Source organism: Arachis hypogaea, chromosome 16, assembly GCF_003086295.3.
Source record: "Arachis hypogaea cultivar Tifrunner chromosome 16, arahy.Tifrunner.gnm2.J5K5, whole genome shotgun sequence".
Taxonomy (NCBI): domain Eukaryota; kingdom Viridiplantae; phylum Streptophyta; class Magnoliopsida; order Fabales; family Fabaceae; genus Arachis; species Arachis hypogaea.
The window spans coordinates 119,311,798-119,334,554 of NC_092051.1; the positions used below are offsets into that span (position 1 = coordinate 119,311,798).

At 36.3% G+C, this 22,757-nt stretch overlaps 1 protein-coding gene and 1 non-coding gene across 2 annotated transcripts; both read left to right on the forward strand.

Annotated features, from left to right (window-relative positions):
- The first annotated feature begins 792 nt into the window (after positions 1-792).
- On the forward strand, positions 793-900 carry LOC112761050 (small nucleolar RNA R71). The gene has a single exon (XR_003181459.1). It is a non-coding gene; the product is annotated as a small nucleolar RNA R71 (small nucleolar RNA).
- Positions 901-20,314: 19,414 nt separating this feature from the next.
- Positions 20,315-22,402, forward strand: LOC112757420 (uncharacterized). Its single transcript, XM_025806011.1, has one exon. It carries the CDS (start codon positions 20,315-20,317, stop codon positions 22,400-22,402), a length of 2,088 nt encoding a protein of 695 aa, XP_025661796.1.
- Positions 22,403-22,757: the final 355 nt, after the last annotated feature.

Below are 22,757 nucleotides of genomic sequence, written 5' to 3' on the forward strand. Positions count from 1 at the left end.
CTTTTTTCTCTCTCCAGGTTCAGCCACTTTGGATATAGTTATGGCCTTGCACTCTCTTTTGGGATTCTCTTTTGTATTGCTTAGGAGAGTACTAGGAGGAGTTTCAGAAACTATTTTACTCAGCTGACCCACTTGTGCCTCCAAATTTCTAATGGAGGACCTTGTTTCAGTCATGAAACTAAGAATGGTCTTAGATAGATCAGAGACTATGGTTGCTAGGTCAGAGAGGCTCTGCTTAGAATTCTCTGTCTGTTGCTCAGAAGATGATAGAAAAGGCTTGCTATTGCCAAACCTATTTCTCCCACCATTATTATTAAAGCCTTATTGAGGCTTCTGTTGATGCTTCCATGAGAAATTTGGATGATTTTTCCATGAAGAATTGTAAGTGTTTCCATAGGATTCTCCCATGTAATTCACTTCTTCCATTCCAGGATTCTCAGGATCATAAGCTTCTTCTTCAGAGGAAGCTTCTTTAGTACTGCCGGATGCAGCTTGCATTCCAGTCAGATTCTGAGAAATCATATTGACTTGCTGAGTCAATATTTTATTCTGAGCTAATATTGCATTCAGAGTATCAATCTCAAGAACTCCTTTCTTCTGAGTCATCCCATTATTCACAGGATTTCTTTCAAAAGTATACATGAACTGGTTATTTGCAACCATTTCAATGAGTTCCTGGGCTTCTGCAGGCGTTTTCTTCAGATGAAGAGATCCACCAGCAGAGTGATCCAATGACATCTTGGACAATTCAGACAGGCCATCATAGAATATACATAAGATGCTCCATTCTAAAAGCATGTTAAAAGGACACCTTCTGATCAATTGCTTGTATCTTTCCCAAGCTTCATAGAGGGATTCACCTTCCTTCTGTCTGAAGGTTTGGACTTCCACTCTAAGCTTGCTCAACTTTTGAGGTGGAAAGAATTTGGCCAAGAAAGCATTGACCAACTTTTCCCAAGAGTTCAGGCTTTCTTTAGGTTGTGAGTCCAACCATATCCTAGCCCTGTCTCTTACAGCAAAGGGGAAAAGCATAAGTCTGTAGACCTCGGGATTAACCCTATTGGTCTTAACAGTATCACAGATTTGCAAGAATTCAGCTAAGAACTGATGAGGATCTTCCAATGAAAGTCCATGAAACTTGCAATTCTGCTGCATTAGAGAAACTAATTGAGGCTTAAGCTCAAAGTTGTTGGCTCCAATTGCAGGAATTGAGATGCTTCTTCCATAGAAGTCGAAAGTTGGTACAGTAAAGTCACCAAGCATCTTCCTTGCATCTCCACCATTGTTATTGGGTTCGGCTGCCATGTCTGCTTCTTTTTCGAAAATTTCTGTAAGGTCCTCTCCGGAGTGTTGTACTTTAGCTTCTCTTAGCCTCCTCTTCAGAGTCCTTTCAGGTTCAGGATCAGCTTCAACAAGAATGTCTTTATCCATGTTTCTGCTCATATGAAAAAGAAGAGAATAAAGAGAATAACAGAATCCTCTATGTCACAGTAGAGAGATTCCTTTATGTGTCAGAGGAAAAGAAGAGTAGAATAAAGATGGAAAAAGAAGAAATTCGAACACACACACACACACACACACACACACACAGAGTTCGAATTATTAGATGAAGAGAAGTGTTAGTAAATAAATAAAATAAATAGAAAGAGATGAGAGAGAGAGTATTCGAATTTTAAAAAGAGGAAGAAGAAAAATATTTTTATTTTTATTTAATTAATTAAGTTAGAATTTAAAATTTAAGAAAAGAAATAAAGGCAAATTGAAAACTAAATAAATTAATTAATTAAAAATATTTTTGAAAAAGTTGTTAGTTAGTTTTCGAAAATGAGAAGTGAAAAAGTAGTTAGGTAGTTTTGAAAAAGATAAGAAATAGTAAACTTTTAAAATCAAACAAAAAGTCAAGTATTAAATTGAAAAAGATTTGAAAATAAACAAGAAGTTAGGAAAAGATATTGTAATTAAATTTTGAAAAAGATATGATTGAAATTTATTTTGAAAAAGATTTGAAAAAGAAATTAAAAAGATTTGATTTTTAAATTAAAGTTGATGACTTGACTAACAAGAAACTAAAAGATATGATTCTAGAATTTAAAGATTGAACCTTTTTTAACAGGCAAGTAACAAACTTGAAATTTTTGAATCAAAACATTAATTATTAGTGAAGTTTTCGAAAATATGAAATAAAAATAAGAAAAAAATTTTGAAAATTTTAGTTAAGAAATTTGAAAATATTAAAAATAAAAATGAAAAAGATTTGATTTTGAAAAAGATTTTAAAAGATAGAATTTTTAAATTGAAATTTTGGCTTGACTAACAAGAAACAACTAAATTTTAAAAATTTTTGACTAAGTCAACCCAAAATTTAGAAATTTATGAGTGAAATAAGGGAAATATATTATTTTTTATTTTTTTGAATTTATGAAAAAAGAGAAAAACAACAAAATGAAACAAAATATAAAAATTTAAGATTAAAACAAATAATGCATGCAAGAACACTTTGAATGTCAAGATGAACACCAAGAACACTTTGAAGATCATGATGAACATCAAGAACATATTTTTGAAAATTTTTAAGAAAAGAAACACTTGCAAGACACCAAACTTAAAATTTTTTAATGTTTAGACACTATGAATTCGAAAATGCATATGGAAAACAACAAAGAAATCCAAACAAGAAAAATTAAAGATCAAACAAGGAAAATCATCAAGAACAACTTGAAGATCAAAGAAGAACACAATGCATATATTTTCGAAAATTTAAGAAAAATTAAAACATGCAATTGACATCAAACTTAAAATTTGACACTAGACTCAAACAAGAAACACAAAATTTTTTTGGTTTTTATGATTTTATTATTTTTTTTGTATTTTTCGAAAATTATTTTGGAAAAAGAGAATAAAAAAATTCAAAATTTTTAATAAAAATTCCAGGATTCATGCAATGTTAGTCTAAAGCTTCGGTCTAAAAGAATTAGACATGGCCAAATGGCTAGCCAAGCTTTAGCATAACAAATACAGACATGTCCTTTCTACAATGGAAAGTGAAAACCTCGGTCCAAAAGGTTAGACATGGCTTAACAGCTAGCCAGGCTTCAACATATCTCATGAAGCTCTAGAATTCATTCTTAAAAAAAAATTTATGAATTTTTCGAAAACTAAAATTTTTTTTTTCAAAAATAAAAATAAAAAGCTTAAACATAAAATAAAATTACCCAATCTAAGCAACAAGATGAATCGTCAGTTGTCCAAACTTGAACAATCCCCGGCAACAGCGCCAAAAGCTTGGTGCACGGAATTGTGATCACACTTTTCATAATTCCGCACAACTAACCAGCAAGTGCACTAGGTCATCCAAGTAATACCTTACGTGAGTAAGGGTCGATCCCACGGAGATTGTCGGCTTGAAGCAAGCTATGGTCATCTTGTAAATATTAGTCAGGCGGATTCAAATGGTTATGAGGTTTTGATAATTAAAAAAGATAAATAAAACATAAAATAAAATAAGGATACTTATGTAATTCATTGGTGGAAATTTCAGATAAGCGTTTGGAGATGCTTTGTTGCTTCTGAACCTCTGCTTTCCTATTGTCTTCATCCAACCATGCGTGCTCCCTTTCATGGCAAGCTGTATGATCCTCTCGGATGAAAGATACCAGGTATGGTTTCTGCACGGCTAAACAACTGTCGGATTTCTCATCTCAGATGAAAAATACCAGGTACAGCTACCGCACGGCTAATCATCTGTCGGTTCTCACTAGTATCGGAATAGGATCTCTCTATCCTTTTGCACACTGTCACTGCGCCCAACATTCGCAAGTTTGAAGCTCGTCACAGTCATCCCTTCCCAGATCCTACTCGGAATACCATAGACAAGGTTTAGACTTTCCGAATCTCAGGAATGCTGCCAATTGATTCTAGCCTATACCACGAAGATCCTAATCTCACGGACTCGGTCCATGGATTAGAGACCCAAGAGAATATACTCCAGCTGTTGTCCAATGACTACATTGAACATCATGTAGACCGCTTGTGGTTGTCAGGCACGCAGATCTTGTCTAAGCGAGTAACGAAGATAGTGGGTGATTGTCATGGGTCACCCCTTTATTCTGACTTAACTGAATTAAGTACGAGAGTATATCTTGGAGAAGAAGTAGGCGTGAATTGAAAGAGAAACAATAGTACTTGCATTAATTCATGAAAAACAGCAGAGCTCCGCACCTTAATCTATGAGGTGTAGAAACTCCACCGTAGAAAATACATGAGAGAGAAAGGTCTAGGCATGGCCGTGTGGCCAACCTCCAAATCTTATTCCAACCATACGAATACAATAGTAAAAAAAGTGCTATTTATACTAAACTAGTCACTAGGGATTACAGAAAATAAGTAACTAAGTGCAGATAGTGCAGAAATCCACTTCCGGGGCCCACTTGGTGTGTGCTTGGGCTGAGCATTGAGCTTTACACGTGCATAGGCCATTTCTAGAGTTAAACGCCAGCTTGGATGCCAGTTTGGGCGTTTAACTCCAGTTCTAGTGCCAGTTCTGGCGTTTTACGCCAGAAAAGGGTCTCTGGTGGGCGTTTAGATGCCAGTTTGGACCGTCAAATCTCGGACAAAGTATGGACTATTATACATTGCTGGAAATTCCAAGATGTCTACTTTCCAACGCAATTGATAGCGCACCAATTAGGATTCTGTAGCTCCAAAAAATATATTTCGAGTACAGGAGGGTTAGAATCGAACAGCATCTGCAGTCCTTTCTCAACCTCTGAATAAGATTTTTGCTCAGGTCCCTCAATTTCAGCCAGAAAATACCTGAAATTATAGAAAAATACACAAAATCATAGTAAAGTCTAGAAATGTGATTTTTGCATAAAACTAATAAAAATATAATAAAAAGTAACTAAAACATACTAAAAACTATGTAAAAACAATGCCAAAAAGGGTATAAATTATCCGCTCATCAATTACCTCTAATTTTGAAGTAGAGTATTTATTTGAAAAATAATTTTGTAAGTAAAAATAAATAATATTCTCAAGAGTAATTATATGGAACTATATTTGGTTTTCAATTACTATTCTATACCTTAATTTTATTATTTGTTCCCAAAAGAAACCCTAATTCCCAAATTTCAAAACCCAATTACCCAAACCCTAAAATCCAAACACACTAACCCTAACACACTCACCTCACTCACGCCACCACCCCCTCACCCCACCCTCACTCACGTTACTCATTGCACACACACAAAACCCACAGGCGGAGGAAGAAGAAGAGAGAAGCGGGGGAAGGAGCTATCGCTGCCACACCTCGGTCATAAGTCGCATTTCGTCGCCAACCGAATGCAATAAGAGATAGACGAGCTTGAGAGAGAAGGATAGGCAGAAGGAGGAGCCACCGTCGTTGTCTGTGGAGCCGTCCACGTGCTTCGCCGTCGAGCCATGACCCGTCGCCGCCATTTGTGCGTCGTCACCACTAGTAGGGTTGAGTTTCGGTTTTTGCATGTTGCATTTGGAGCTGCTGTTGTTACGGAAGCGTTATGGAGCTGTGGTTGCGGTTGCCGCTGTTGCGGGCCAGTAAAAAGAGGGTTTTGTCGCGTAGTCGAGTTGCAATCGAGGCAGGGGCTTTTTCTTAAACTCTTTTTACTTTCAAGAATTGTTACAAGTCAATATTAATGTGAAAAATATATTTTTATGATTTTTTAAGTCTTATAGATTGAACGAAGTTGTTTTGAATGAATGTAGTTGCTTGCCTGGTTAGGTTATTGATCGAGTGAAATTGTTTAGTTGGGTTTTGTGCTTGGTTTGAAATTGTTATGATAATGATTGGATTGTGGTTATTTCTAAATATTGAGACTGAATGTTTGCTGGAATGTTAGTTATGTTGATTTCTTTGCTTTGGACGTTGGATTGAAAATGATTTGATATTTGAAAATAGTTTAATTAACAAAAATGATTTGATATTTGAAAATGATTTTGATTAACGAAAATGATTTGATATTTGGGAACGGTTTGATTATTGAAAATGATTTGATATTTAGAAACGATTGAGAAGGGTTTGAGGGATGTTTGGATGCGACCTGAGAAGGGTAGTAAAGTCTGAATTTTAGAGCAGATGTTGTCAAAATTTTATGAGAAATTAAAAGTTTTATTTTGGTTAAATTGATTGAAAAATTATTTTATTTTGATTTTGATTTAACTAAAGAAAAGAGTATGATTTGGGTTGTTTTAGCGAACTATAAAGTGATTATTATAGAAAAATAGTTATGTTGTTTCAGTTAAAGATTTTGAATTGCAAACAGGATGATTTTTGAGTTCTTTGAAGGGGTTTTAAACTTAAAAGGTTTTGAAGTTAGTTTGGAGTTTCTGGTTTAGTAAAAATGAGGATTTCACTTACTTTTCAAAAAGATTGAATTTGGAAGTGGACTATTATGCTTGGTCCAATTATGCTCCTTACCATATCCTAGAGGTCTCACACCTGCCCCGTTATCGATGATCATTGGGATTCTACTGACACGATGCCAAACTTGCAAACTAGTCAATCTCATGGGTGCCTCTTCTTGTTCAGTTCCATTATTCCTAAATGAGTCTTTGTTGAGCCGAAAAGGATGATTAATATCGAGGAACCTTCGATGATAATCAAACCACGAATTCTTACCCTTATTCGTCAGGCAAAATGCCTTTGTATCTTCCATACAAATGGGACATCACATTCTGTCTTGAGTGGACCAACCTCATAACATCCCGTATGTAGGAAAGTTGTTAATGGTTTACATCAACACAGAATGCAGTTGGAAGTTTGTCTTGGTTGAAATATCATAAGTTTCTACAACATTAACGCACAACTCCATCAACTCATCAACCAAGGGTTGCAAAAAGACATCTATTTTAGCCTTTCGATTGGATACAAATTAAGAACATGTATGGGTCTTTCATGCACATTTCGGGAGATAGATTATCTGGAGTCACCACTACATGCCAACAAGAGTACGCGTTACCGAAATTAGAATTTGGTGCAAACCTGTCAGAGGACAAAGCTAATCTAACGTTCCTGGCTCGCTTGCAAATGTAGGGTGGACCCTATTGTAACACCCTAACTTTTAACACCTCATGATCGTACTAAAAATTTGAGCGCTACTTACCTCTATTCCTTTAATTATACACTATGTTTATTTAATATTAAGCCTTCATGAATATGAACAGAAACTTGTATTAAGAAAAAAAAGGAGACTGTGTTTTAAACCACTTAATCACAAAAGTATATATATTCACATAGCTTTATATACATAGACTTATTTCAAAGATCCTCAATACAAGTCCTACCCCTCTAAAAACCAAAAGAATAAACGATGAGGGGAAAATAAATTCTAACAACTCAACTTGTAAGCATAATATTCTATGCTCCTGTAGCTCCGCACGAAACCTTTGCACCTGTAGCTGAAAGGGGTGGAGATAGGGGGTAAGAATTGGAGAGTTCTTAGTAGGGTCGGGGTGTATAGTTAAGTTTGTTTCATTATATTCTCAGTCAATAACAACAGTCAACAAAGTATAATCCAACTCAGTAATTACAGAACATAGAATCGAATCACAAGCACACACAATCATAGAAAACACAACCACAAACAAATATGCACAAATAAGTATGATGCATGTCTAGTCCTATATAGGTCATCAGCTCATGTGTCGGTTTGTTGCCTGACTTTCGACACTGGCCCTAAGATAAGCGTTTCGTACCGCCGTCCTTATCTCAGCCAACGTCCCCTCCATGATCTTTACGCATCCCCGTCCTCATGGGGAACCTTCCTTTTGGTCTCCAGTGAGCATTATGCATCACCGTCCTCACTGAGCCGTCTCTATAGTATCAAGTGAGCGTTATGCATCGCTGTTTCCACTAGATACTTGGCACTAAGGCCCAAACAGCACTCAATTTCTTTTTAATCTTTGCTTTCTACTCTACTGTGGCAGAGATACCTTTAATTAATACCTTCTTTTCTATCTGCTCTACTGTAGTAGACGTTCTTTAGTTTCTTTTATTCTTTTAATTCTTTTGTTCTCTGTTCTATTTTGAATTATATTTCTACTTAACTCAGCAACCTTTGTCTGAGTTTGGCTTCCAATGCCATAACCTCTGTAAGCAATCTCTGTCTTACAGGTGCGACTCTCTTGAGCCGATGTATGCAGACATAACCTCTGTAAGCAACTTCTGTCTTATAGGTGCGACCATCCCCTAGATTGGCTGATGTATCTCTGGAAAACAAATCTCGGTGGACTCACCACCATATCTCTGCTTATCTTATTTTCTTTTCGTTCTTTCTTTCTTTCTTTCTTTTCTTTCTCATCATTCTACAATATAAATTATCTTCGCATTATTCCCTCGCCTTTCCCTAAATGTCTTATGGAAAAGAATTATAAAGTACTTTAATTAAGTCTGCATTTTCTAAAACTTTTAAGATCACTCGGTTTGCTCTTATCTTAATTATTATAATATTAATAATATTTTTACTAGATAATATTTTTTATAAAATAATAATAACAATGATATAAATAAGATATTTTAAATAGTAAATAATATATATATATATCTTAAAACTTAGTTTATAAAACCTTTTTTTATCTTTTATTAATTACTTTCTAAATCACGAACTTTTAATATTCTATTTTTAACCTTAATATTTTATAAAATTATATTTAAAACCCTCACTTATTTTTATATTTATAAAATTAATCCTGAACTTTTATATAATACCCATTTTTATTTCTGTACTTTATTTATTACCCAAAATACCCGAAAACGTATATAATTACAAATTGTACCTCGATTTTTATATATAAATACAATGTTACCCTTCAAAAATAAATTTTAAATACTAATCTTCCTCTTATACCCAAAACCGAAACCCTTAGTCCTTCTCTTTCAAAATATTACTTGTATTTTAATTCGTTTTTGAGTATTTTGGTTATCGATTTTTCTCAACTTTTAATTTAATCTTTTAACCACCAAATCTCATCAATTTCCTTAAAATACTACATCACAATAGTCCCAAAACCATTAAAACAACTACAACTAAGCTGTTCCTCATAGCCAAACCAACAAATCACAATCAACAGCAATAATTCAATATAAACTCATTCAAACTCAAACAATAATCAATCAAATCAACATTCACTTATCAAATTCACATTTAATTATTATAAAGTTACCAAACCCTACCTTCGTATGAAATCAAAATACTCGAGGCTCCGGAGAAGCTTTTCAACTGAGCTGCTGAAGAAAAAAATATCAGAAATTATCTGTGCCTCCTAGAATTCCAATTAGCCAAATTCAAGGAGAAGGAAAGCTATGTCACCGTTAACTTCTACCAAACAAAAGTGATACCAACACGTAGAAGAGGAAAATAAGAAAAATTTTATCGGATTAGATTTTTTTATTAGAATTACAGATCACAAAAAATCAAGAGCCGAAGATTTCTGGTCACGGTGGTTCTCATTTTCTCTCCCTCACGGCTCTCTCTTTCTTTTCCTTGTGATGTTCGGTGATCAAGAGAGGAAGAAGGGAGTTAGAGGATTTAGGATAGTGATAATGTGTTTGATGGAAATAAGAAATATGTGTCTTATTAAGCATGTATATATATACATGTATAAGCCACGTTTGGCTTCTTTCTTATTACTTCCTTAATGGCCTTCGGCCAAAGGAATAATAATAATAATAATAATAATAATAATAATAATAATAATAATAATAATAATAATAATAATAATAATAATAATAATAATAATAATAATAATAATAATAATAATAATAATAATAATAATAATAATAATAATTTTTTTGTTTTTTTTGAAATATTTTTTAAAAAATTATTTAAAAATTTTAACGAATTTTAAACTCAAAGTATTATAAAATTTAATTTAATTACTTTTAGAAAAATAATTTTTTTAAATAAAATAATAAATCATCAGTAACTTATTATTTAACTTTTCAAAAATTTGGAGTGTTAAATTCTACCCACTTTATAAAAATTTTGGCCCTCAAAAATTGCTATATTAAAACGAGTTCAAACTCAAACCAAAGAAAATAGGGTCCACGAAGAGAAGTACAAGCAATTAGATTTACAGGCTAACAGAGGTATGATGAGCGGATAATTTATACCCTTTTTGGTATTGTTTTTACATAGTTTTTAGTATGTTTTAGTTACTTTTTATTATATTTTTATTAGTTTTTATTCAAAAATCACATTTCTGGACTTTACTATGAGTTTGTGTATTTTTTTATGATTTCAGGTATTTTCTGGCTGAAATTGAGGGACCTGAGCAAAAATCTGATTCAGAGGTTGAAAAAGGACTGCAGATGCTGTTGGATTCTGACTCTCCTGCATTCAAAGTGGATTTTCTGGAGCTACAGAAGCCCAATTGGCGCGTTCTCAATTGCGTTGGAAAGTAGACATCCTGGGCTTTCCAAAAATATATAATAGTTTATACTTTGCTTGAGATTTGATGGCCCAAACTGGCGCTAAAAGCCAGCCTAAAACTTTCTGGCGTAATACGCCAAAACTCGCACCAAAATTGGAGTTAAACGCCCAAACTGGCACCCAAGCTGGCGTTTAACTCCAAGAACAGCCTATGCACGTGAAAGCTTCAATGCTCAGCCCAAGCACACACCAAGTGGGTACCGGAAGTGGATTTATGCACTATCTGCACTTAGTTACTTATTTTCTGTAAACCTAAGTTACTAGTTTAGTATAAATCACACTTTTTACTATTGTATTCGCATACTTTTGGAGCTTATGCCATATTTCACATTTGGAGGCTGGCCACACGGCCATGCCTAAACTATTTTCACTTATGTATTTTCTACGGTTGAGTTTCTACACCCCATAGATTAAGGTATAGAGCTCTTCTGTTCTTCATGAATTAATGCAATTACTACTGTTTTATATTCAATCACGCTTGATTCTATTCTAAGATACTCACTCGTACTTCAATCTGGAGAATGATATGATCCGTGACACTCATCATTATTCTCAATTCTATGAACACGTGCCTGACAACTACTTCCGTTCTATCTGAGCTCAACGTAGTCATTGGGCGACAGCTTGAGTGTGTTTCTCTTGGATATCTAATACACGGACCGAGTCCGTGAGATTAGTATCTTCGTGGTATAGGCTAGAATCATTGGCAGCATTCCTGGGATCCGGAAAGTCTAAACCTTGTCTGTGGTATTCCGAGTAGGATCTGGGAAGGAATGACTGTGACGAGCTTCAAACCTGCAAATGTTGGGCGCAGTGACAGTGTGCAAAAGGACAAGGGTCCTATTCTGATGCTAGCGGGAACCGACAGATGATTAGCCGTGCGGTAACTGTACTTGGTATTTTTCATTCGAGACGAGAAATCCGACAGTTGATTAGCCATGCAGAGATCGTACCTAGAATTTTTCATCCGAGAGGATCATACAGCTTGCCATGGAAGGGAACATGCATGGTTGGAAGAAGACACTAAGAAAGCAGAGGTTCAGAAGCAACAAAGCATCTCCAAACGCTTATCTGAAATTCCCACCAATGAATTACATAAGTACCTTTATCTTATTTTATGTTTTATTTATCTTTTAATTATCAAAACCTCATAACCAATTGAATCCGCCTGACTGAGATTTACAAGATGACCATAGCTTGCTTCAAGCCGACAATCTCCATGGGATCGACCCTTACTCACGTAAGGTATTACTTGGACGACCTAGTGCACTTGCTGGTTAGTTGTGCAGAGTTGTGAAAAGTGTGAATCACAATTTCGCCCACCAAGGTACATAGGGACAATAAGGTTTGGTCAGAAAATAATCAGATCATATTCTGGAAAACCCAAAGCAAGGAATTCCAATGAAGGTAATGAAGGAAGAGATGGGATGAGTTCGTGTAGCACGAATAAAGAGTATACGTCGAAACTGAGCTAACTTCGTAATCTCTAACGTTTCCAAATCCCGTAGTTCGCATTATCTATTACTTCTATTTCGTCCATGACAACCCATTAGTGTTCCCATATACATAAGTCATTAGTATTAAGTTGGCCAGACCTAATACCATGAGGAAGGCAACGGTCGACTAACAATATTAATCAATAGACAATCATGCATCTAAAACTCAAACTCTTGTCATTAAGACAAGTCCTATCGCATGACAGACACTCAGAGTATGCAGTAAAGCATAGTCATTCCATTCTCAAGGCTCTAACAGAGTAACAGGAACAAACTACTTTGATACCATAATGTAACACCCTAACTTTTAGCACCTCATGATCGTACTAAAAGTTTGAGCGCTACTTATCTCTATTCCTTTAATTATATAGTATGTTTATTTAATATTGAGCCTTCATGAATACGAACAGAAACTCTTATTAAGAAAACAAAAGGAGACTTTGTTTTAAACTACTTAATCACAAAAGTATATATATTCACATAGTTTTATATACATAGACTTATTTCAAAGATCCTCAATACAAGTCCCACCCCTCTAAAAACCAAAAGAATAAATGACGAAGGGAATATAAATTCTAACAACTCAACTTGTAAGCATAATCTTATATGCTCCTGTAGCTCCGCACTAAATCTTCGCACCTGTAGCTGAAAGGGGGTGGAGATAGGGGTAAGAACTGGAGAGTTCTTAGTAGGGTCGGGGTATATAGTTAAGTTCGTTTCATTATGTTCTCAGTCAATAACAATAGTCAACAAAGTATAATCCAACTCAATAATTACAGAACATAGAATCGAATCACAAGCACACACAATCATAGAAAACACAACCACAAACAAATATGCACAAACAAGTATGATGCATGTCTAGTCCTATACAGGCCATGAGCTCATGTGTCAGTTTGTTGCCCGATTCCCGACACTGGTCCTGAGATAAGCGTTTTGTACCGCTGTCCTTATCTCAGCCAACATCCCCTCCATGAGCGTTACGCATCGCCGTCCTCATGGGGAACCTTTCTTTCGGTCTCCAGTGAGCGTTACGCATCGCCGTCCTCACTGAGCCGTCTCTATAGTATCAAGTGAGCGTTACGCATCGCCGTCCCTACTAGATACTTGGCACTAAGACCCAAATAGCACTCAATTTCTTTTTAATCTTTGCACTTTACTCTACTGTGGCAGAGATACCTTTAATTAATACCTTCTTTTCTATCTGCTCTACTGTGGCAGACGTTCTTTGGTTTTTTTATTCTTTTAATTCTTTTGTTCTCTGTTCTTTATTGAATTATATTTTCACTTAACTCAGCAACCTTTGTCTGAGTTTGGCTTCCAGTGTCATAACCTCTGTAATGAACCTCTGTCTTACAGGTGTGACTCTCTTGAGTCAATGTATACAGACATAACCTCTGTAAGCAACCTCTGTCTTACAGGTGCGACCATTCCCTAGATTGGCTTATGTATCCCTAGATTGGAAAGCAAATCTCGGTTGACTCACCACCATATCTCTGCTTATCTTATTTTCTTTTCGTTCTTTCTTTCTTTCTTTCTTTTCTTTCTTATCATTCTACAATATAAATTGTCTTTGCATTATTCCCTAACATTTCCCTAAATGTCTTATGGAAAAGAATTATAAAGAACTTTAATTAAGTTTGCGTTCTTTAAAGCTTTTAAGATCACTTAGTTTGCTCTTCTCTGACTTATTATAATATTAATAATATCTTTACTAGATAATATTCTTAATAAAATAATAATAACAATGATATAAATAAGATATTTTAAATAGTAAATAAATAATATATATATCTTTTCCTTAAACTTAGTTTATAAAACCTTATTTTTTTAAACTTTTATTAATTACTTTCTAAATAACGAACTTTTAATATTCTATTTTTAACCTTAATATTTTATAAAATTATATTTGGAACCCTCACTTATTTTCATATTTATAAAATTAACCCTGAACTTTTATAAAATACCCATTTTTATCCCTGTACTTTATTTATTATCCAAAATACCCGAAAACTTATATAATTACAAATTGTACCTCGATTTTTATATACAAATAAAATGTTACTCTTCAAAAATAAAGTTTAAATACTAATCTTCCTTTTATACCCAAAATCGAAACCTTAGTCCTTCCCTTTCAAAATATTACTTGTATTTTAATTTGTTTTTGAGTCTTCCGGATACTGATTTTTCTCAGCTTTTAATTTAATCTTTCAACCACCAAATCTCATCAATTTCCTCATAATACTACATCACAACAGTCTCAAAACCATTAAAATAACCACAACTAAGCTGTTCCTCATAGCCAAACTAACAAATCACAAGCAACAACAATAATTCAATATAAACTCATTCAAACTCAAATAATAATAAATCAAATCAATATTTACTTATCAAATTCACATTTAATTATTATAAAGTTACCAAACCCTACCTCCGTATGAAATCAAAATACTCAAGGTTCTGGAGAAGCTTTTCGACCGAGCTGTTGAAGAAGAAAACGTCAGAAATCATATGTATCTCCTAGAATTCCAATTGGCCGAACTCAAGGGGAAGGAGAGCTACGTCACCGTCAACTTTTACCGAACAAAGGTGACACCAACACGTAGAGGAGGAAGATACAAACACTTTTATCGGATTTAATTTTTTTATTGAAGTTACGGATTGCAAGAAAATAAAAGACGAAAAGATTTCCGGTCATGGTGGTTCTCAATTTCTCTCCCTCACGGTTCTCTCTTTCTTTTCCTTGTGATGTTCGGTGATCAAGAGAGGAAGAAAGGAGTTAGAGGATTTAGGATAGTGATGATGTGTTTGATGGAAATAAGAAACATGTGTCTTATTAAGCATGTATATATATACATGTATAAGCAACGTTTGGCTTCTTTCTTACTACTTTCGTAATGGCCTTCGGCCAAAGGAATAATAATAATAATTCTTTTATTTTTTTTGAAATACCTCTTTGTAATAAAAATTATTTTAAAATTCTATGAATTTTAAACTCAAAGTATTATAAAATTTAATTTAATTACTTTTAAAAAAATAAATTTTTTAAAATAAAATAATAAATTATGACTAACTTATTATTTAATTTTTCAAAAACTCGTGGTATTATACCTATCAAAGAGCTTACAAGCATCTCCACGTGACGGGTGTGTCATAAAACCATCATCTATCTTGTTGTTACTATTCCAGGTCATGCAAGAGGCCAAACTCATCGATGCATACAACTGTTTTAACCTAGGGATTAAGGGCAAGTAGTGCATTCGTTTGTTTAAAATTCTCTTTAGCCACCTTTACCAATCCATTCTTTCTCGACATGAAATCTCAGTGCATCACAAAATCTACAAGTAGTTAGATCTACGTCCTCTTGTAATACAGCATACAAGTATTCAAACAGCAACCGATTTTCACTGAATTTAGACCTAATTTTGAAACTAACTTCTTTGCTTCGGCGAAGCCACTAGTCCAAACAGGTATTAAGTCATTGCAAAGGGTGATCCACTTATTAAAAGACTCTTGGGTGTGATTTGACTCAAATTTAATACTCATCATTCTAACACATGTATAAAATTTCGAATGAACAGGCCCCTCGTACAAGGGTTTTGCGGTAGATTCTAATAGATGATAAAAACTCTTTGCATCTAGGTTAGGCTCTTGTTCAACATCTTCCGTACCAGTAACACCTATTGCATCAAACACCATCTTGTTGTATCTCTCTTAGTTACCCTCCCAATTCATTTCTTCCGTGTTTGGTTCTCTAACCATCTGACCCTCGTCGATCGACCCCCAACCATATTGAAATTTGAGGCAGACTAGTTAATTCCCTACTCATCCACTTCTCCGTGTTCCGTATATATCCAATACCCATCCATGAACCCATTACAGTAAAGGTGAAGTGTTATATCCGAAGGTTTTAACCACTTAGTTAGCTGGCACTTATACTACGGACACTTAGATACCCTTTGAGACCTAAACGGTTCTATGTTGAAGACATACGAAACAAACGTGTCAACTCCTTCAAAGAATTCAAGTTTTAAACCCCTAGACCACTGTTATCCTTATCATACATGCACAAATGATGACTTAGAATTATCTTGCAACAAACACACTAGAATTCATCCAACAACACAACTTATTAAAATTTTTAGAAAATTCGGCAGGGTGTCTCCTATAATTAGAATCTGCAACCAAACTCGATTATCATTTTCTCACAAACCAAAGCTATTTTAATCAATTTAAATGAAAATTTTCGGTAGAAATTTCCCTTAGTTCAGAGACATCCACCAAATAAATTTAATAGTTTTCACAGAAAAATATAAGCAGGCATAAATTAGAACAAACATGAATTCAATAACACATCAAATGCTAACCGTTCTAGTGCGCAACCTCTTATAACTCCACAATTTTTCAGCAAACAAGGGTTTTGAGAAGGCGCCTTTACGCGACTTTCTCCCACTTCTGTCCTAAAATGCTATCCTAGGAAAAGTAAGTCCGGCATAAAACTTAAACAATTGATTATATTTAAAGATAAAAAACCTACCTGGAACATGGGTGCACAGAGTACAGAAGAAGCAAACTCCAATTAATCTCAAAGAAATAGCACCATTCTAATGAAAAAAACTTGCTAAATTCACAAGGTGAAAATTTAACAAAATAAATAAATCTTCCAACATCTCGTGTAAAAACCGCAACTAATCAACCGGTTAATTAAGTAATTAATATTGCCCAAATTAGATTCCGAAAAGTTAGAGTGAGAATTTGAGGATTTAAAGGTGATTTTTGGACTTAGTGGATCTTTTTGAGTCAGAAAATGTGCTTTCTGCGAAAAACCGTAAAAAACTGTGAACCGACAGTTGAACCGGTTGAACCGGTTCAAGTCTGCCCGGTACCGCACGAGAAAAAGTGAAAACAGTCAAAAACCTTAGAAAAATATTAGAAATGAAAAACCGTACGTAATTTTAAAGGTTTGGCCCGAAGTTGAGTCAAACGGGCTAAAAACGCTAACGGTTAGACTGGGCCCAAGCCCAACATATAAAAGGTTCATTAATGAACCCATTTCCAGCACACACACACATAACACACAACTTCATGCTGAAATAGAAAGGGGAGAAGAGAACACTATTCACACATCTCTTCTCTTCGCGATATCTCGAGCTACGATGTTCTGATTTGCATGCTGTCAGTGGCTACGCGTTCCTTGTGAAGAGCTCTACAAAATCCATGTAAGAAACTGATAAGGAAAGCTTGAAATCCCTTCAGTTCTTCTCATCTAAATTTCGGGTTTCTAGGATTTTGGATTAAGTGAGTTTTTGTGATTTTGGATGTTTAGGTTTGCTCTAATCCTTGCTTAGCATTGGATCTTTGCTATCAAATCTGTTGAAAAAGGTAAGAGTCAATAAACCCTTGTGAAATTTCAAGTTTGATAAACCCTAGGTTGAATTATTGTGAATTATGTGTGGTATAGCTTGAAGTGGTAAGTAATTGAACTTGTTGGAGCTTCTTGGTGATTGTTGATGGCTTGGATTGTGTTGGAAAAGCTTAGCTTGTGCTCAACTTTGGTTTAAGGGCATATTAGAAATCGGCCAAGGTATGGTTTCGGTTTCCTCTATGTAGTATATAATATTCATAGACACTTAGGCTAGTGACCTATAGGATAGGTTTGGATTTATATAGTTGGTTGATGTTGTATTTTGAAATGATATTGATGTGTTGAGAATTTATGATATTGAGATATGATTCTTGATGACTTTGAATGATTGTATATTATTGGATATGGATTTAAATCATGAATGAGGTTGATTATGTGAATTGATGAAGATGAGGTAATGATTGGTGAATGTATTGGTGAAGGATTGATTTAGAGTCATATATTTGATGTTGATGATTGAGAATGGTGATTGGTAACCCTAGAAGGTAAATTGTGTTGTAAATGGAGATTTGGTATTGGTCTAGTTGGATGTGGCTTGAGGAATTGCTAAATTTGAGTGTATGTGAAATTTGGGTAAAAAGGGAATTTTGGTAAACTTTGTTTGATCATAACTTTTGCCTTGGTTTTCAAAATTTGATGAGATTTGTTTAAAATTAAAGATCTTTGAAAACCCTTTAAATTGATATAAACTTTGAAAATTTTGGAATTTTATAGAAGAAGTTATGATCATTCAAAGTTTGTGTTAAAAATCTGAAATTCTGCTAAGTTGCAGAATTTCATGATTTCTGATATGTGCGAGCGCACACCCTTGTGCGGACGCACACCCTACGAAAATTTTGATCTGTGCAGATGCACACACCTGTGCGCACGCACAGGCAGGGAAATGCATTCTGTTTGCAGCGCTAGCACAGCTTGTGCGCGCACATATCTAAGGATGAATTACAACCTGTGCGTCCGCACACGCACCTGTGCACACGCACACGTTGGGAAGGCCAGTCTGTTGGGGCGCTGGCACAGATTGTGCGAGTGAACAGATTCTGTAAGTTTTGCCACTTGTGCGTACGCACATATTTTAAAACTCTTCGGAGCACACGCACGCACACACCCCTGTGCGGCCACACACGCCCTGTTTCTCAAAATTTTATTTGTTTTCAACTATTCTACCTTTCCAACAAGGTTGTAAATTTTCCTAACATGATTTTGAGGCTTTTGGGCTTAGTTTTGAGTATTAAAACATGGGATATAATCTAAAGGCTTTAGTAGATGAATTTAAGGCAAATTAGAAAATAGAGGCCTAGGTTTCTGGCGTGCTGAGAATGGTTTGACGTTAGGTGAAGGATGATTGATATATGAGATGAGAAATTATGAATTGTTGATGTTCGGAAACTGAATTGCAGATTGACGGTGGTTGAGATGAGTCGAGGACTCTGAGTGAGATTGATGGATCCACTTTATACTGAAAATGTTTTCTGAAAACCACTGTACCATTGTTTTATATTGAGATTATGAGACGCTATGTGCCCGGCAGGGACGGTGGTTGGATCCCGCCTGTCGAGGTAGCGGCGGCTACATAATGGCGATGGTTCATCCTGCTTGCGTTGAGATGTGAGGTCTGTGGCAAGAGTATCCCGCTCGCATCCCTTCGGATCTATAGAGCGTGCAGGCACCAGTACTTGGACAGTGATCCGAGCACTATATCTCGGGGGTTCTCATATGAGAATTCCGAAGGGCGACGTCTCCATGGAGATGTGTCGGGTTGGCAGTTGAACCGACAATGTGATATCACAGCCAGTAGGACAGGCATTCATCATATGCATTTCCTATCTGTTTGCATGCTTTAACTATTTGAAATAGTTTGCCTATTTGTATAACATGCCTATTTGCCTATTTGCATTGTATATTACCTGTGTTTTCTACTGGAATTGAGGAGGTTCGGAAGGCGGTGGCGATGGGATCGCATGGAGGATCGGTTGGTGAAGGCTATGGGACAGCGGTGTTTAGTTAGAGTAGAAATCCCTAAGATAGATTACCCGGTTTAACTATGTTAAGGTTTATACATTATGCTTATTTGTTTTAGAATGCTTTAAGTTTGAATCTTGTGATGGATATGGAGCTTAGGATTGCCTTTGGCCTCCCGGGGTCTTATATCGTACATCACTGGGCACTGTTACCATACTGAGAACCTCCGGTTCTCATACCGTATTTCTGTTGTGTTTTTCAGATGCAGGTCGCAACCCACCTATGTGAGTTGCTTTGGATGGTGACAGAAGCGGAGGATCATGGATTCTTTTGGAGTTTTTTTTTTTTTGGTTTAATTTGTTTATACATCTCTCCTTTTGTATTTTATTTTTCCTAAAGGCTTACTTTTGAGAGAACAAAACTTGTATAAGCTATTTTCATTGTATGGTTCTGTATACTTGTATATGGCTAGCTGGCTTAAACTCCGCGAGCCGTGGCTAGTTTCTTATGATATTATATACTTATCTTTTATTATATATTATCTGTTTCTTGTGTCTTAAGCTAGTAGCTCTGTTAGTACGTGTTTTTCAAATCCAAAAATTTGAGCTATATCTTTTATCGAGCTTCTAGATTATATTATTCTTTCTATATATTATATGTATGAGCTTTAGAACTGTCGTAATCTCTGGTTAAGCTTTGCTTTACGACGCGAGGTAAAGTTTAGGCTAATTAGGGTGTTACATTTAGTGGTATCAGAGTGGTTCGTCCTCGTGAGCCTGAGGGATGGACCAATTATGCTTTATTGCATACTCTGTGTGTCTTTTTCTTTGATGCTATTAGGTTATTTGTTTGATATTGCATAGCATGCTTGTTTGTGAGTGCCCGTTTGGGATAATTGACGCACTAGGCTTTTGATATTGAGACTGATCACCTTGATATCGATTGTTTGGTGTAGACAGGAACCCTACATGGCCACTCGCGGGCGAGGTCGAACACGTACCCGAGAAAGTAGGAATGAGCAACCAGCTGACAATCATGCCAAATTCATGGCGGCAATGGCAAATCTCGCTAATACCATGGAAGCTAATGCTGCTGTGACTCTGCAAGCTGTGCAGAGGTTAGACCAACCGGTGGGGAATGGCAATGGGAATGGAGAAGGAAATGCCAATGATAATGCTGAGGGAAACGGCGATAACACGAGAGGAGTTTCGATGACCTTGGCGACGTTCCTCAAGGTTCATCCGCCAACTTTCCGAAGATCCACTAATCCTATTGAAGCGGATCACTGGTTTCAGGCTATGGAGCGTGCTTTACAGGTGCAGCGTGTTCCTCTCAATCAATATGTCGAGTTTGCCGCTTATCAGCTAGCGGGAGAGGCCCAGCGCTGGTGGCAAGCAGAGTGTCGCTTGCTACAACTTCAGAACGCCGACATTCCATGGGAGGTGTTCCAAACGGCCTTCTACAAGAAATACTTCCCTGAGTCTGCAAGGGAAGTAAAGGAGATGGAACTAATGCACCTGAAGCAAGGTTCCCTGTCTATGGCAGATTACACTAGCAAGTTTGAGGAACTCTGTAGGTTTTCTAGGGTATGTCAAGGTGCCCTGGAAACTTACAAGAGCTGGAAGTGCATTAAGTACCAGAGGGGTTTAAAGGATAGTATTATGACTGATGTGGCTCCTATGGAGATCCGTGTCTTCTCTGACTTGGTGAACAAGGCTAGAGTAGTGGAAGAATACGCCAAGACCGTGGCGGCATCCAAGGACACTCATGGAGGGAGCTCTAGTCGGGGGCATGGCAAGTATTTTCAACCTAGAGGTCAAAGCTTCAAGAGAGGAGGATATGCGCCTCAAGGTCAAGGAGGCTTTAGAAAAAACACCCATGATCAAATTCAGCATGGCAAAGGGAGAGGAAATCAGAGTAAGAGTTCTTCGGATTTAGTTTGTGGTCGTTGTGAACGTTTTCATCCATATGACTCTTGCAAGATTGGTATAGGTGGGTGCTTCAACTGTGGCTTTCCTGGTCATTTTGCGAGGGATTGCACACGTGGGAAGAACCAGAGTGCGGGTCAAGGTCAGCACCAGGGGCGAGTCTTTGCTGTGAATGCCAAGGATGCTTCCAAGGCGGATCTGTTGATAAGAGGTATATGTCTAATTGGTGATAAGTCCTTAGTTGCATTATATGATACTAGAGCTTCGCATTCGTTTATTTCATTTGCTAAAGTTGAGGAATTAGGCTTGAAAGTGTCTGAGTTACCATTTGATCTGCATGTACATACTCCGCATCAGACAGTTATGACTAGGTCAGGTTGTAGACAAGTAGGTTTCAAGCTCGAGGATAGAGACTTTGTGCATGATTTGATCTGTTTACCAATGGTGGGGCTAGAGATCATTTTAGGGTTTGATTGGTTGTTAAAGAATCGGGTTTTGTTGGATTTCTTTGAACGGACAATTCGGTTTATGCCGGAAAGAGAAAATGGAGCAGTGGTAGCTACGAGGTATTACCTGAACTCTGTAATGGTGCATTGTAGTGGGGAGGAGTGTCAGGGCTATATTCTGTTGGCTGCTAATATGTTGGGTGATGCCCAGAACTTGGATCAGATACCGGTGGTTAGAGATTTTCCTGAGGTATTCCCAGAAGATATCCCTGAGTTCCCATCTCAAAGGAAAATTGAATTTGCGATTGAATTGGTGCCGGGAGCCGGACCAGTGTCGATTGCGCCGTATAGAATGGCTCCGATAGAGTTGGAAAAGTTAAAGACTCAGTTGGAAGAGCTTTTGAACAAGAGGTTCATTCAACCGAGTGTATCATCGTGGGGAGCGCCAGTTTTATTGGTGAAGAAGAAAGATGGAGGAATGCAATTGTGTGTGGATTATAGACAGTTGAACAAAGTGACGGTGAAGAACAAGTACCCGCTGCCAAGGATAGATGACTTGATGGATCAATTGCAAGGAGCTGGAGTGATTTTCAAGATCGATTTGAGATCCGATTACCATCAGATAAGGAAGAAAAAGGATGATATTCCTAAGACAACGTTTAGAACATGCTATGGACACTAAGAGTTTGCAGTAATATCCTTCGGGTTAACGAATGCACCTACTGTTTTCATGGATTACATGAACAGAGAAGAGAGAGTGAGTTCGCAGAAGTTAGGGGGAGGGGTTCATATTTGAATTTTACCCCAATTTCACCATTGGATTTAGCAGCAAAAATTTTCGATAGTAAATTGCCTAAACGCAGCGTTTCACTAAACCGATATACCGGTAGCCGAATCCAACGGTAATGGTCACCGCTAAATCCGACGGTATTCAGCGTATTTCTTGTAGTGTGGATTTATAGGCAGAATGATAAATTTCGCACCTATTTTTTCCGTTCACTCTCCAATTATTACTAATGAATTTACCTTCATAAACA